Below are 15,172 nucleotides of genomic sequence, written 5' to 3'. Positions count from 1 at the left end.
TTTTAGTGAATAATATCCTTTTTTTTTATTGTTACATAACACATAATCATTAAATATTGGTTATTTCTGACCCAAGCCTGTGTTTGAGTGGTACATGTTTTTGTATTCTACAGTTAATCTGATTTTTGGATTGGTTGAAAATTTCCCCATTATCCGTGTACAACTGTACCTGTAACTCTCTTGCATACCTGGTTGTCCGTATTTAAAAAATTTTGAAGACATTGACCAGGATTTGATATTTTCAGGGCATAACATAAATTGAAGGCTTTTCACAGAAATTAAAGACTATCTGTACAAGGGTGGATGAGGCAAAATCATTTTAGGTTTAGGTGAGCTAGATGAGGCAGTTGGAGATTTTAGGAGTGGAGATGAGGACTTCAATGTCAAATGAATTTGATTAGCAGAATGGAGACTTGTAACACTGTTAGAAGTGGAAGAGAGAATGTTCAACATAATCTAGTCTAAAAGATTAACATTTGCAATGCAATATGTATTAACAATAACATACAAATGTAATAGTGATTGTAGTCACTATTATACACATCCAGTGTTTGAGATTTACTAGGCAGCACACAAACTTACGCCATTAACATTTCTAATACCAGGTAGTTATTTCACACAAAAACAAGGCAAACATTTTAACAAAGCTGTCAACTTCAAAACTTTCAAAGAAATGCCAATAAATGATAAAAAGCTGCTGTTGTCCCCATATAAAGATATCCATCCTTTGAGTGGACACCTGTAAAATATATCAATTATAACCAAGATTTTGAGATGTAGTTGTCCCCATGCATTAATTATGAGCGTCTGGACGCTATACTTGGGACTAAGATGTAAAGTTTGTTTTAAAAGTTAGAGCTCCTTTTTATGGCCACCTAGCACTGTGTACTCAATTGAGTAAACAATTAACCCTGACCTATATATAGACACGAGAAGGAAAGCCTACCTGGCCACACTTCTTGTCTACCTTTATAATCCACTGTACTTAATAGGGGTTTTATTTTTGTGTTCTCCTTTTTTCTAAAGCGAGATTTGATACGTAATGCACTGTTAGATTAGTATTAAAGTCTACCCATTACACATGTGTCTGTGCATGTTATCTCTGTACATTGTTTGTAATCGATTGTATAGAGCAGTAGATGTCTACATTGTGTTTCGATTGGCAGCACGTGTTGAACTTTGTTTGACAGTTACGAGTAAAACCCCTGGAATGTACAGGGTTCCATTCGTGTAACAATGATGCTGTTATCTGATCGACAGATCAAAGCTGTGGACAGGTGTTATACTTGGTTGACCGCTCAGCTGATCTGTATCAATACCTGGTTATCGATTGTTACCTGTGCAGGTACGCCCTTCCGGGCTTAGCATATGACTGTCAAACACTTTCGACACCGCTAGCATTGTGTAAAGCTAGTTATCACTGTGTGTTACAACATATCAGAAATAGGTATCAGAGTCGAGTACCTCCCAGAAATCCAGGTATTTCATGTGATAATAAAGACTTACCTGAGCCACCGACACACGACGAAGGTGTGTTTTCTAATAAAAATAAAACACAGAAAATATCAAAAATATACGTACGGCTTGATTTCGATGTGGTCCTGTTCTTATGTGGTGTTTCTGATTTGTTACAAAGGTCTATTTCCAGTTCTATACTTCCGTGCTGACTTGCAACCGGTGAGTTGACCTGCTAAAAATAGGAGTACATAGCGGAGGAATATGTCTGTCAGAATTTACACCTGGGCAAGTAGTTCGTTAATTGCATGATAATGACATCGTAAAAACACGATAAAAGACATTCAAGTTTTTCAACCGTAATGTTTGACTTCTAAATAGAAGATGATAGACTTTGTGATGGAAACTGTTTTAATGTATCATAACAGAAAGTGTTTTTTTCAGAGCTTAAAAAGAGTGCTATGCCGGATATTCTTCCGCCCTAGTAAAACACACTTACCTCCCTTTGTCAATGAGGAAAACCCGTTTGATGTGTACAGTACAGAGTATGTACAATAGGAACGCGGGTTATTGTCCTTTTGTTGGAGCGCAATAGCAATGATTCATTTCTAATGAGCGCCGTGTTTATTAATAACAACAAAACCCAGTTTGACGAACAGCTGTAGATAATACCGCGGACACAATCCAGATAGCTACAATTAATGTACTCCACATTGGGCCCGTGAAGACTGATCTTTTATTGAACATATATTTAAAACACATGCACGAATGGCAAGACGTTTGGGTTTTTTAAACAATTAATTCAGATATCTTAATTAAAATAAGAGATAAATAAGAAATATCTGTATTCTAAAATGGATGCAGATATCTTTTTTTTAAAGATAGAGACCTCTATTTTCTAATAATTCAAAAATCTAATTAAAGACATCTTTATTCGAATTAGAGATATCTTTATTTACATTAAAATACAGATAGTTATCTGATTAAATCATTATCTAAATCGAAGATATCTAATTTAAATTGGAAATACAGATATCTATTTAAGATACAAATATATAGTTATTAAATAAATAGAGATGATAATTGAAAACATCTATTTCAATAGATATCTTTATCTGAAATAGAGATATCTATATAAATTATCTGAATTAAATAGGTAAATACCCATACAGCTTGCCATATACATGTAGATCAATTAATATAATTATGTTGATACAATTGAGGTTATATAGAAAGACATTGGGGTTTTTATCTTTTTAATTCAGATATCTATTTAAATATGGACATCTCAATTTTTATTTGGATTTCTCTATTTAAAAAATAGAAACCTCTATTTCATCCATAAAATAGTTATCTCTATTTAAAATACAAATATCTCTTAAATTGTTGCAGATATAATTTGTATTTTGTCAATAGAGATATTTCTAAATTATAGAGAGATCAGAGACTTGTATATCAATTATATATATATATATGAATTAAATGGATAAAAACACAAACTGCTTACCATATAGGCTATAATCAAATTAAACAAAATTAAAATTTCAATGTGGTTTTTAAACATCAATGACACTGACCCACATACAATTATATAGGTCACACAGGCCAAATCAAACGATTTGTGCTTTAATACCTTCTGGTTGAATAATTTTAAGATCATGCATGACCAACATCGTGGTGGGATGAACAGCAAAATTTGTTAAAATGATACATTGCTCCATCTAGACAATTTTCAAGATAACAGGTCAAGGTCAAATATGTGTTATTATCACCTTCACCTTTTGATTAACCTTTTGAAACAAGGAAATGATATATTTGGCCAGTAGCATGCTGGAATAAAGGTCTATGAAGTAATTATTCAAATGATTTATTTTGATTTATGGTCACAGGGGTCAAACACTTGAGAATACATGTGGTAAACGTTAACGATGTACTGTAAATAACCAACTAAAAGGAGCAAGCTTCTAAAATACATTTATAGGTGCATGATGTGGTGTCAGTCATACAAACACTAAATACCTGTCAGTATGTGTCATGATGTGGTGTCAGTCATACAAACACTAAATACCTGTCAGTATGTGTCATGATGTGGTGTCAGTCATACAAACACTAAATACCTGTCAGTACGTGTCATGATGTGGTGTCAGTCATACAAACACTAAATACCTGTCAGTATGTGTCATGATGTGGTGTCAGTCATACAAACACTAAATACCTGTCAGTACGTGTCATGATGTGGTGTCGGTCATACAAACACTAAATACCTGTCAGTACGTGTCATGATGTGGTGTCATACACATCCTGTGAAAAAGGAGACACAAGTAAGTTTTTCAATTCATTTTATTTATTTATTGATTGATTTTTGTAAAACAACATTCAATAAAATACACAAAAGATAGTTCTGTTACAAACTATTCTGATTGGGACTCATATAACGTACATGTATAGTTGTACTAGAATCATAATAGTCTGGTTAGAGAGAAATGCTAATACAAACGTAATTTGGAGCTCTTCATTAGAGCAATCATAACAAACAAAAATACTTCACATGGACAGAATACTTCTATTTCTGAGCAAATCAACTTGCCAAGTGGTACCGTATTCCAAAGATGATTTGTACAGGAATAATGACAAGAGTCTTTGAGGCTATCATATACACGGAGCTCACCTGGAACTTCCTTTAAATCTAAGTACATCAAAAGTGCAGAACAGTAATAAGGTGAAAACAAATGAGTCTTTATGCAGGACGTTTGACCCCTCCACCCAAAAGTATGGTCATATTTCTATATCACCTTTTATCATTACAAATAGTCCAATGCCGGGTTGGGCTCAGGACTTATAAAGGTAGCATGATTGTATTCATCTATTCATGCACAAACAAAATTAAACAGTTGTATGGTAACAGTAATAGTAAGGCAGTAAGGAATGGGAGGGCAGTATGTTTTACAATCGGAGATATTTAAAGAAAGGAATAAATGAATTGAAGTCAGATAAAAGAGATAGAATGGAAGAAGAATGTTAAGAACAGGGTGCTATTGTGAAATAATGTATGATGTAAAAGAAAGGCAGGAAGCTGAATGAAAGAAGAAAGGAGATTAGCATCATTAAGTATAAACTGAGGGTAAGGTTAGCCTGGGAAACTCTGGACAGATTAATGGACAATGGACTTCGGGAAAGGGATTGGCTCTAAGGGTTGGGCAGGTCGGGACGGGCACGGGCTGCGCGAGGCCTCACAGTTGAGTTCAGACCACTGTCTTAACCATCCTATGGACGGCCTCAGCTGTGCTGCAGCTTTCGGGTCATTGGCTTCATCCGGCAACCAACAGCCAACTTAGAACTGGTAAGGACCTGGGGTATCATTGATCTGAGTCCCACAACTTATTTGGAAATAAGGATCTGGTGTAAAGGACATCAAGGTGGCCACCAAGGACCAAAGTACACCAGTCCTTGAAAAATTTAATGGACAGTCCAATGCTAAAATTTGGTTTGAGAAATTGGGAGAAAGTTTCAAAAATAAGAAAAAGGAAAGAAATTAAGAGGAAGCTATTCAGCTGTGCTTATACCTTCAGGGAAGAGCTGAACAATGGCTGGAACACTAAGTAGCCAGTGATATAAAAATGAGGATGCTAGCTGGCACCATTGAAGCCCTAAAACTGGCTAATCTCAAACTGGAGCATGAATTAAACAAAATGTTACAGGACTCAAACCTGTGAACAGTGTACAAAAGGGACAGCATGACAGTAAGGAAAGGGAAACACAGCAAAGGAGTCAAATGGTATGTAGTCAAATGGGTAGAACAGAGGCAGCCCTCCTGGGTTAAAGAAGAGTTAGAGCCTGATCACAAGAACGTGGAGCATCTGGTCACAATAGTGTGGGGATCTCAACTGTTTCAAAGTCAAGGTTTTGACATGACCTTAGGGGGAATTGATGGTGGTATGAGTCTTTAATATTAAAATATTTAATAACACACAATAGTAATTTTATAATATCTAGACCTGAATTCAATATATATACCAATATGCCAATTTAGGGGGGATGTGGACTTTAAAAAGCCTTAAAAAGATTTAAGTGAGGCTTGATGCAAAAAATGTTAAGTCCAAAACGTGGTAAAAATTACAAGGTACATGTACATTGTATGTCCAAACTATCATGCTTTATCATCACCCCTAGACCTCTAATGAAGGTATATCAAATATAAAGGGTGCCGAGTCTATACTTATGGATTTTCAAAAACTTAATCCAAAAACATTTAAGTTTTGGAGTGAGACACAATGCCTGGGAAATGGCATTAGATCATACGGTAGTAACAAGTGAGCTAAAACTCTACCGGCTTCGTTAATCATTTCAACCAAATGGGGCAAAATTGAAGTCACTGTTACTATACATAGATATATATTTGACATTGTCACTATTTTAGACTTGATTAATGATACAATTGTGCTTAAAACGTCATATACTCACAGCCACACCTCTTCCTTCACCTGTGGTCAAATATTTTGATGTGTGAGAGAAATTCACACTTTGGTCAGGTTTATTTTGATGCGCGAGAGAAATTTACACTTTAGTCGGATTTATCTTGATGCGCGAGAGAAATTTACACTTTAGTCAGGTTTATCTTGATGAGTGAGAGAAGTTTACACTTTAGTCGGGTTTATTTTGATGAGTGAGAGAAATTTACACTTTAGTCGGGTTTATTTTGATGAGTGAGAGAAATTTACACTTAGTTGGGTTTATTTTGATGAGTGAGAGAAGTTTACACTTTAGTCGGGTTTATTTTGATGAGTGAGAGAAATTTACAATTTAGTCGGGTTTATTTTGATGAGTGAGAGAAATTTACACTTTAGTGAGGTTTATTTTGATGAGTGAGAGAAGTTTACACTTTAGTCGGGTTAATTTTGATGAGTGAGAGAAATTTACCCTTTAGTCGGGTTTATTTTGATGAGTGAGAGAAATTTACCCTTTAGTCTGGTTTATTTTGATGAGTGAGAGAAGTTTACACTTTAGTCGGGTTTATTTTGATGAGTGAGAGAAGTTTACACTTTAGTCAGGGTTTATTTTGATGAGTGAGAGAAATTTACACTTTAGTCAGGTTTATTTTGATGAGTGAGAGAAATTTACACTTTAGTCGGGTTTATTTTGATGAGTGAGAGAAGTTTACACTTTAGTCGGGTTTATTTTGATGAGTGAGAGAAATTTACCCTTTAGTCGGGTTTATTTTGATGAGTGAGAGAAATTTACCCTTTAGTTGGGTTTATTTTGATGAGTGAGAGAAGTTTACACTTTAATCAGGTTTATTTTGATGAGTGAGAGAAATTTACACTTTAGTCGGGTTTATTTTGATGAGTGAGAGAAGTTTACACTTTAGTCGGGTTTATTTTGATGAGTGAGAGAAATTTACACTTTAGTCGGGTTTATTTTGATGAGTGAGAGAAATTTACACTTTAGTCGGGTTTATTTTGATGAGTGAGAGAAATTTACACTTTAGTCAGGTTTATTTTGATGAGTGAGAGAAGTTTACACTTTAGTGAGGTTTATTTTGATGAATGAGAGAAATTTACCCTTTAGTCGGGTTTATTTTGATGAGTGAGAGAAATTTACACTTTAGTCGGGTTTATTTTGATGAGTGAGAGAAATTTACACTTTAGTCTGGTTTATTTTGATGAGTGAGAGAAATTTACACTTTAGTCAGGTTTATTTTTATGAGTGAGAGAAGTTTACACTTTAGTCAGGTTTATTTTTATGAGTGAGAGAAGTTTACACTTTAGTCAGGTTTATTTTGATGAGTGAGAGAAATTTACACTTTAGTCAGGTTTATTTTGATGAGTGAGAGAAATTTACACTTTAGTCAGGTTTATTTTGATGAGTGAGAGAAATTTACACTTTAGTCAGGTTTATTTTGATGAGTGAGAGGAATTTACAATTTAGTCAGGTTTATTTGAAGTAGACACATCCTAGCTGTTTCCTCAGAAATTCAACTATCCATGTACAATTCACATCAAAACATGATACTGATTACAAAAGTACAGGTATATCAAAACGAAATAAGTTTTCATCACAATTTAACCATGAAAATGATGGCTACAAAATACAGAAAAGGTCAACAATTTAAAAAAGCACATTCGTACCCGTTTTCATATAAAGTTTTTTTTATAAAATAAACGGAACATTTTTTATCACAGAGAATTTTGTAAACATGTAGTTCATCACAGAAACGATCGACATACAATTTGGAATTAATATATAAAAAAGTTGACTGCCTACATGAGAGCCTAGTGTCCATTGTGCTGATACTCTCTGTCTACTCTAACAGTAGAACACAATAGTTATAAGAACCTAGTGTCTATTGTTCTGATGTTCTCCGTGTACTCTAACAGTAGAACACAATAGTTATAAGAGCCTAGTGTCCATTGTTCTGATACTCTCTGTCTACTCTAACAATAGGACACAATAGTTATAAGAGCCTAGTGTCCATTGTTCTGATACTCTCTGTCTACTCTAACAATAGGACACAATAGTTATAAGAGCCTAGTGTCCATTGTTCTGATACTCTCTGTCTACTCTAACAATAGGACACAATAGCTATAAGAGCCTAGTGTCCATTGTTCTGATACTCTGTCTACTCTAACAATAGAACACAATACCGGTAGTTATAAGAGCCTAGTGTCCATTGTTCTGATGTTCTCCGTGTACTCTAACAATAGAACACAATAGTTATAAGAGCCTAGTGTCTATTGTTCTGATGTTCTCCGTGTACTCTAACAATAGAACACAATAGTTATAAGAGCCTAGTGTCTGTTGTTCTGATGTTCTCCGTGTACTCTAACAGTAGAACACAATAGTTATAAGAGCCTAGTGTCTGTTGTTCTGATGTTCTCTGTCTACTCTAACAGTAGAACACAATAGTTATAAGAGCCTATTGTCCGTTGTTCTGATGCTCCCCGTCTACTTAAACAATAGAACACAATAGTTATAAGAGCCTAGTGTCTATTGTTCTGATACTCTCTGTCTACTCTAACAGTAGAACACAATAGTAATAAGAGCCTAGTGTCCATTGTTTGGATACTCTCCGTCTACTCTAACAGTAGAACACAATAGTTATAAGAGTCTAGTGTCCATTGTTCTGATACTCTCTGTCTACTCTAACAGTAGAACACAATACCGGTAGTTATAAGAACCTAGTGTCTATTGTTCTGATGTTCTCCGTCTACTATAACAATAGAACACAATAGTTATAAGAGCCTAGTGTCCATTGTTCTGATACTCTCTGTCTACTCTTAACTAACAATAGAACACAATAGTTATAAGAACCTAGTGTCTATTGTTCCGATGTTCTCCGTCTACTCTAACAATAGAACACAATAGTTATAAGAGCCTAGTGTCTATTGTTCTGAAACTCTCTGTCTACTCTAACAATAGAATACAATAGTTATAAGAGCCTAGTGTCTATTGTTCTGAAACTCTCCACCAATTTAGTACAATTCAACAGGCTCATCAAACACCATTATTACATGATTACAATATCCAAGATTCCTGTGTTTGAGACTATGGTTTAATGGTTACAGTATCCTTGTGTTTCAAAGTGTTTCTATGGTTACAGCATCCTCCTGTTTCTTCAGACTTTGTCATCCAAGGTTACACTGCAACACGTTTCAGACATTCTGCTTCCATGTATGATATATCCAGTATGCATTTCGGACTATCTTCCATCAATTCTGATGAAATAACCTGTAGATTTACCATAGAGAACTATGTCCTGTAACTTCTGTGGAAATTATGCAAACCAGTTTGTGATACAGTGAAACCTGACTTCTCTGACACACAGTGGGACCTTGTCAATGTGTCAGATCAGACAGTGTGTCTGTAAAGTCAGTGTCGGTAATCACATAGCATTGATGTAATAAAGTAATACAAAAAGTAAATACAATGTCTGGTACTGTGTGCAGATAAGGTGTTGTTGGGACGTATGTACTGGTGAGGTGTTGTTGGGACGTATGTACAGTTAAGGTGATGTAAGGCGAGCTGTTGTCGGATCCTGTGAACAATGAATTAATGGTATTATAGGAACAAGTGTTTTCTAAAGTAGACCAGTAAATTCAGTGAGAAAATAGAAGTACATGGCTTTTCTATACCAAAAATTCATGCTGGATTCCGGAGAAGACAAGTTCAGGATAAAACAGGGTAAATGTTCATAGACAATGTATGGAATGTCCTGGTGGATAAGATAAGGTGTTACAGGATGTCGTTGAAGTCAGTGGACGGTAAAGTCAGGTTTTACTGTATGCACTTAGACTGATAAAAGGCTTGTGAGTCCTAAATTGGAACTATTTGAGAGTAATTTTATGAGTTTTCATTAAGACCTGTCTGTGATCTTGTCTTCACTTAGAACTGTGTTAGAAACATGCTGAGAGTTGTCATTAGGAAGGACCTGCCTCTGAATCAGATTCTAGTTCTTCTTTTGGATTCATCTGAGAACTACTTTGTTGGTTTTCTTCCCCCGTCTGTAAGTCTTCTTTAGATCCTATCTCCTCATTGTCAGATGTCAGATCCACAACTCTCTGTGGATCTTCTTGGATGATGTGTTGTAGTTGTCTCTGTGGACTAACCTGTGGATTAGTTTGGGGATCATTAACTGTGTCACATGATACCTCAGTGGAAGTCAGGTCCACAATGTGTGATTCCCAGTCATCATCCACAACCATAGCTTCCTCAACAACCTCAGATTCCACATCTATCACATCCAATACAGGGCTTGTTATAGTGTTGTTGATTTGTCTACAACTGTCCACATCAATTATAACAGGAACACTGGTTGGTCCCTCTTCACTGTTGTCTGAATGATCACTGTTCTCATCAGACCAGGAAATGTATGGATCATAACACACGACATCAGAGTTAGGTGAATCCTCGCCCGAGCTCAGCACACACCCATTCTCTGATGCCGAGTCCTCAATTACACACACCTCTCTTGATCTATTGTCAATATGAGCAGTTACCTTCCCTGTCCTGCTATCACTTTGACCCTGTTCAGTTCTGTCCTGATCATTTGTACTCCCTGTGTCGTCCATAGACAGATTTGTGACTTCAACTGTTGCATCCTCTACTGGAACATCCTGGCTATCTTCATTATCTATAGAGTCTGGAACATCCTGGCTATCCCCAGTGTCTAAAGAGGTACCTGCCTCTGGATTAACCTCCTCCTCGTGTAACAGTGATGTTAGATGTCCGATGGTGAGCACATTCTCCTCTGTATTATGACTTGATGGTACATCTTCAATTGTTTTTATCACAGAGTAGATTTTCTCCTCAATAGTACCACGGACTAGAAATCGATGGACTTCAGTTTTTCTGGGTAAAGAAATAAAAAAAGGTTTTCATGATTTAAAAAAAAATGACATATTCTTTCATGTCATACAACCAGGCTGTAAAAATTAAGACATTATGTTAACCTTATCATGACATTGTAAATAAACTAGAGCTGTAAGCCGAGGGCTGATTAATATCCCCCCAAAAGAGCCACCAGAAGTTCACAAGATTTTAAGTAATTGCCCATAGAATCAATGGCATGCTAGATATAGTACAATCTGCTTTAAGTGCAGTAACCCGGTAAAAGATGAATGACATCCTTTTATTGAAAACAGCTTATACTGATCAGTTACCATGGTACAGTTCCTATGGCAACCAAATCTTTTGAGAAACAAGAGGCCCAAGGGCCTTAACGGTCATCTGACTCTAAGTCAAAGACCCATATACCAAATTGTAGTATGCATTCTCGGAAGTGAGTATATAGTGGCACTGTTGGCCAAAGTGGCCATCTTGGAATTTGGATCAACTCGAAAAATAACAACACTTGATCAAGACTATCTCAGGATAATTTCTGGAAAGTTAGAGCTGAATCCCACTGGTGGAATTTGAGAAGAAGTTTGAAATAGGTGTTGTTCATGAAAACCGCAATCATGTTACAAAATGGCCGCCATGACTGCCATGTCAAAGTTTTACGAGACCGAAAAATAACAACACATTGTTGGCTCTCCTGCCTTAACATCCTCACCAATTTCCAGCTCAAAGGCACCAGTTGAACTGGAGAAGAAGTTTAAAATGTGTTTTTCAAGATTGCTGCCATGGCGGCCATCTTGGATTTCTGAACGACCCCATAAAACACAATACTTGGTCAGGACCATCTCAGGATCATTTCAGGCAAGTTTCAGCTCAATCCCACTATTGGAAATTGAGAAGAAGTGTGTGAAAAGTTTACGCACGACGCACGGCGGACGACAGACAGTGCCAACTACGGACGAAGCATGATGACTATAGGTCATCCTGACCCTTCGGGTCAGATGACCTAAAACTGATGCATGTTCATCTCTACATAGTGGCTATTATCACTATCTAATTTAACGGAAATTAACACAGAAGTTTAGGTGAAGTTCATCTTTGCTAACCAAGGGTAACAGAGCACAGTAAATATTGCCAATGTATTCAATGGATGGGCCAGCCTTTGATCAGAGTTGCTCATTGACAGTCACATTCCCATAGTCAGGGTTCAATCCCCTCAGTTACTATGGAATTTTCAGAGGAATAATATTCTTCTGTTTACACTAATTCAACCTACTAGGTGGAGAATGAGCTGGTCATACACATGTGGCAATGTTAGTCAGGTGACATCGTACCGTGACCTTTACCTTGTCTGACCTACCTAGTGGAGACTCCTTGTCTGACCTACATAGTGGAGAATGAGCTGATGACATTAGTCAGGTGACATAGTACAGTGACCTTTACCTTGTATGACCTACATAGTGGACACTGAGTTGATGACATTAGTCAAGTGACATAGCACTGTGACCTTTACCTTGTCTGACCTACCTAGTGGACACTGAGTTGATGACATTAGTCAGGTGACATAGCACTGTGACCTTTACCTTGTATGACCTACATAGTGGACACTGAGTTGATGACATTAGTCAGGTGACATAGTACAGTGAACTTGACCTTGTCTGACCTACCTAGTGGAGACTCCTTGTCTGACCTACCTAGTGGACACTGAGCTGATGATTAGTCAGGTGACATAGTACTGTGACCTTTACGTTTTCTGACCTACATAGTGGAGAATGAGCTGATGACATTAGTCAAGTGACATAGTACTGTGACCTTTACCTTGTCTGACCTACCTAGTGGAGACTCCTTGTCTGACCTACCTAGTGGAGAATGAGCTGATGATTAGTCAGTTGACATAGTACCATGACCTTTACCTTGTATGACCTACCTAGTGGAGACTCCTTGTATGACCTACCTAGTGGAGAATGAGCTGATGACATTAGTCAGGTGACATAGTACCGTGACCTTTACCTTGTATGACCTACCTAGTGGACACTGAGTTGATGACATTAGTCAGGTGACATAGTACCGTGACTTTTACCTTGTCTGACCTACCTAGTGGAGACTCCTTGTCTGACCTACCTAGTGGAGAATGAGCTGATGATTAGTCAGGTGACATAGTACCATGATATTTACCTTGTCTGACCTACCTAGTGGACACTGAGCTGATGACATTAGTCAGGTGACATAGCACTGTGACCTTTACCTTGTCTGACCTACCTAGTGGAGACTCCTTGTCTGACCTACCTAGTGGAGAATGAGCTGATGACATTAGTCAGGTGACATAGTACCTTGACCTTTACCTTGCCTGACCTACCTGGTGGAGAATGAGTTGATGACATTAGTCAGGTGACATAGTACCGTGACCTTTACCTTGTATGACCTACCTAGAGGAGAATGAGCTGATGACATTAGTCAGGTGACATAGTACCGTGACCTTTACCTTGTATGACCTACCTAGTGGAGAATGAGTTGATGACATTATTCAGGTGACATAGTACCGTGACCTTTACCTTGTCTGACCTACCTAGTGGAGAATGAGTTGATGACATTATTCAGGTGGGGTCTTCCCTGAACACCAACTCTGGTTAGGGTGGGGTGTTTACATAGGGATTAAGGTGTGTTGATAGGTAGTTATAGTCTGTTACAGAAATACCCTCAGTGTAAGAACACAGGTAAATCAGAACACAGGCAAATCAACTCACCTGTTGGGTGATCAGAAAATCATTAGCTGCTGATAAAATATTATTGTATTTCATTGTATTGTATTGATGATCGTCAAACTGTTTCAGAAATAGTGTATAACACTGAAGCACACTTTGGAAAATCATCATATTTTGCTTTTATATTTGAATTATCAAAAACAATTGTATCGTTGGATACTTGATCAAGCTTTAACTAACATTTTGTTAAATTTTGTGTTGTATTGATTTAATTTGTGTTTGTTTTCAGATTTAGTGTAAATTGGCATCTAAATTGGCATTATGACGGAATCTTAAATTCATACTTTTTCACTGTAGAGCAATACTAGTTAGACTTTGTATTTTTTTTCCTATTGATTAACTTTATGTTTTTCAGATTTGTATAAATAGTTAAGTTATTGAAGAATTATTGTAATATTCTTTTAAAAGTTATATCTGTTTCATGTTTATATTTAGTTAGCAGATTTACCTGGTCTGACCTATACGGTGGACACGCCCAATTGCCTGGAGTTCCTGTGCTGGGTTGAGGATGGGCTCCACCAGTAGGACATATGTGGCCTCTATCAGGTTCAGGCCATTAGAACCTGACTGTATGGGCAGTAGTAGGGCTGTTACATCGTTTTCCTCCCGGAACGATGTCAGCTGGCTCTGTGTGAACAATACATTATCAGCATTGTAGCTAACAGTATTTGAAAATATTTTGAAACTGAAAGGCTTAGTATTCATAAGCCAGAATCTATGTGATCTTTGACAGGGGTTACCAGTATTATTTGAATCTAAACTTGTACAAGTATGTAGTTATATCAGTTCATCAGTCTAAGCTTTTCTGGCTCCTAGACCTTCATTTTTATCTTGATGATCCCATATTCATAGAGCTCCTTAATTTCTTCTACTTTGGATTTTTACCAGAATCTCCTTGAAATTACTGTCCATACTCCACCCGAAGGATTGTGGTATATCTGGCATTATTTTATGTTCAGCTTATATTCACTGATCATGTCCTCAATCGTCTACTTTTCCTAATGCTAGGAATAATTAGTTGTCATGAACAAAATTTAGCACAAGTAACTGAAAACAGAAAGCAGCAAGGCTCCTTAAGATATTTTTTCATCATTATACTGTTTAAATATCAAAATGTAACATCAATTTAAATGGCAAGTAAATGAAAGTGAATCTTGAAACCCAAATGACTTGATGTCCGCCCTCCTTCAAGGGGACTACGTACCTGGAATTTCCCTGTGTACAGAGTGCGGTGTGTGATGCTATTTTCCTCTAACGCCTTAGCGATGATGCTCAGAACACTCTTCCACTGTAGTATAACATAAACCCATCATCAATACATCTGTTACTATCATATGTGTGTTTAAATCCTACACTACAATAGGAAACAGAAAACCCCACTATATATGGCCATTCGCTCTGCAATGTCACTATGTAAACTTACCAAAATCAAATTGTGTGTTAATTTCCACAAGAAATACTTTTAGCCAGGAACAGTTGCCAATAGTCGTGATGTCACTAAAAGGTCCCATTGACTGCAAAATTTGACTTTTGAATGTGATATTACTGTTACAGGTTGAATATCAGAACATTTAAATCTAAAATGGAAATCTAAGCATTAGACTGCCTTGTTTGGAAATGTA

General features: G+C 36.7%; 2 protein-coding genes across 4 annotated transcripts in view; both read right to left on the bottom strand.

Moving 5' to 3' along the window:
- Positions 1-1,697, bottom strand: part of LOC117328187 (unconventional myosin-VI-like) — a 58,370-nt gene extending 56,673 nt beyond the window's left edge. For all 3 annotated transcript variants that reach the window (XM_033885600.1, XM_033885604.1, XM_033885601.1), the window contains exon 1: positions 1,582-1,697. The gene's annotated coding sequence lies outside the window, so the exon portion shown is untranslated. The remainder of the gene's footprint in view (positions 1-1,581) is intronic.
- A 5,912-nt stretch (positions 1,698-7,609) lies between these two features.
- The window catches only part of LOC117328186 (E3 ubiquitin-protein ligase SHPRH-like), a 43,545-nt gene continuing 35,982 nt past the window's right edge, over positions 7,610-15,172 (bottom strand). The window contains exons 28-30 of the mRNA XM_033885599.1: positions 14,755-14,838; positions 13,999-14,177; positions 7,610-10,800 (exon numbers count right to left, since the gene is read on the bottom strand). Coding sequence (XP_033741490.1) covers positions 9,870-10,800; positions 13,999-14,177; positions 14,755-14,838 — 1,194 coding nt within the window. The 3' untranslated portion in view covers positions 7,610-9,869. The remainder of the gene's footprint in view (positions 10,801-13,998; positions 14,178-14,754; positions 14,839-15,172) is intronic.

The sequence above is a fragment of the Pecten maximus genome, chromosome 5, assembly GCF_902652985.1.
Source record: "Pecten maximus chromosome 5, xPecMax1.1, whole genome shotgun sequence".
NCBI lineage: Eukaryota > Metazoa > Mollusca > Bivalvia > Pectinida > Pectinidae > Pecten > Pecten maximus.
Note: the sequence above shows the minus strand (reverse complement) of the source record. Positions and strands in the feature narration are given on the sequence as shown.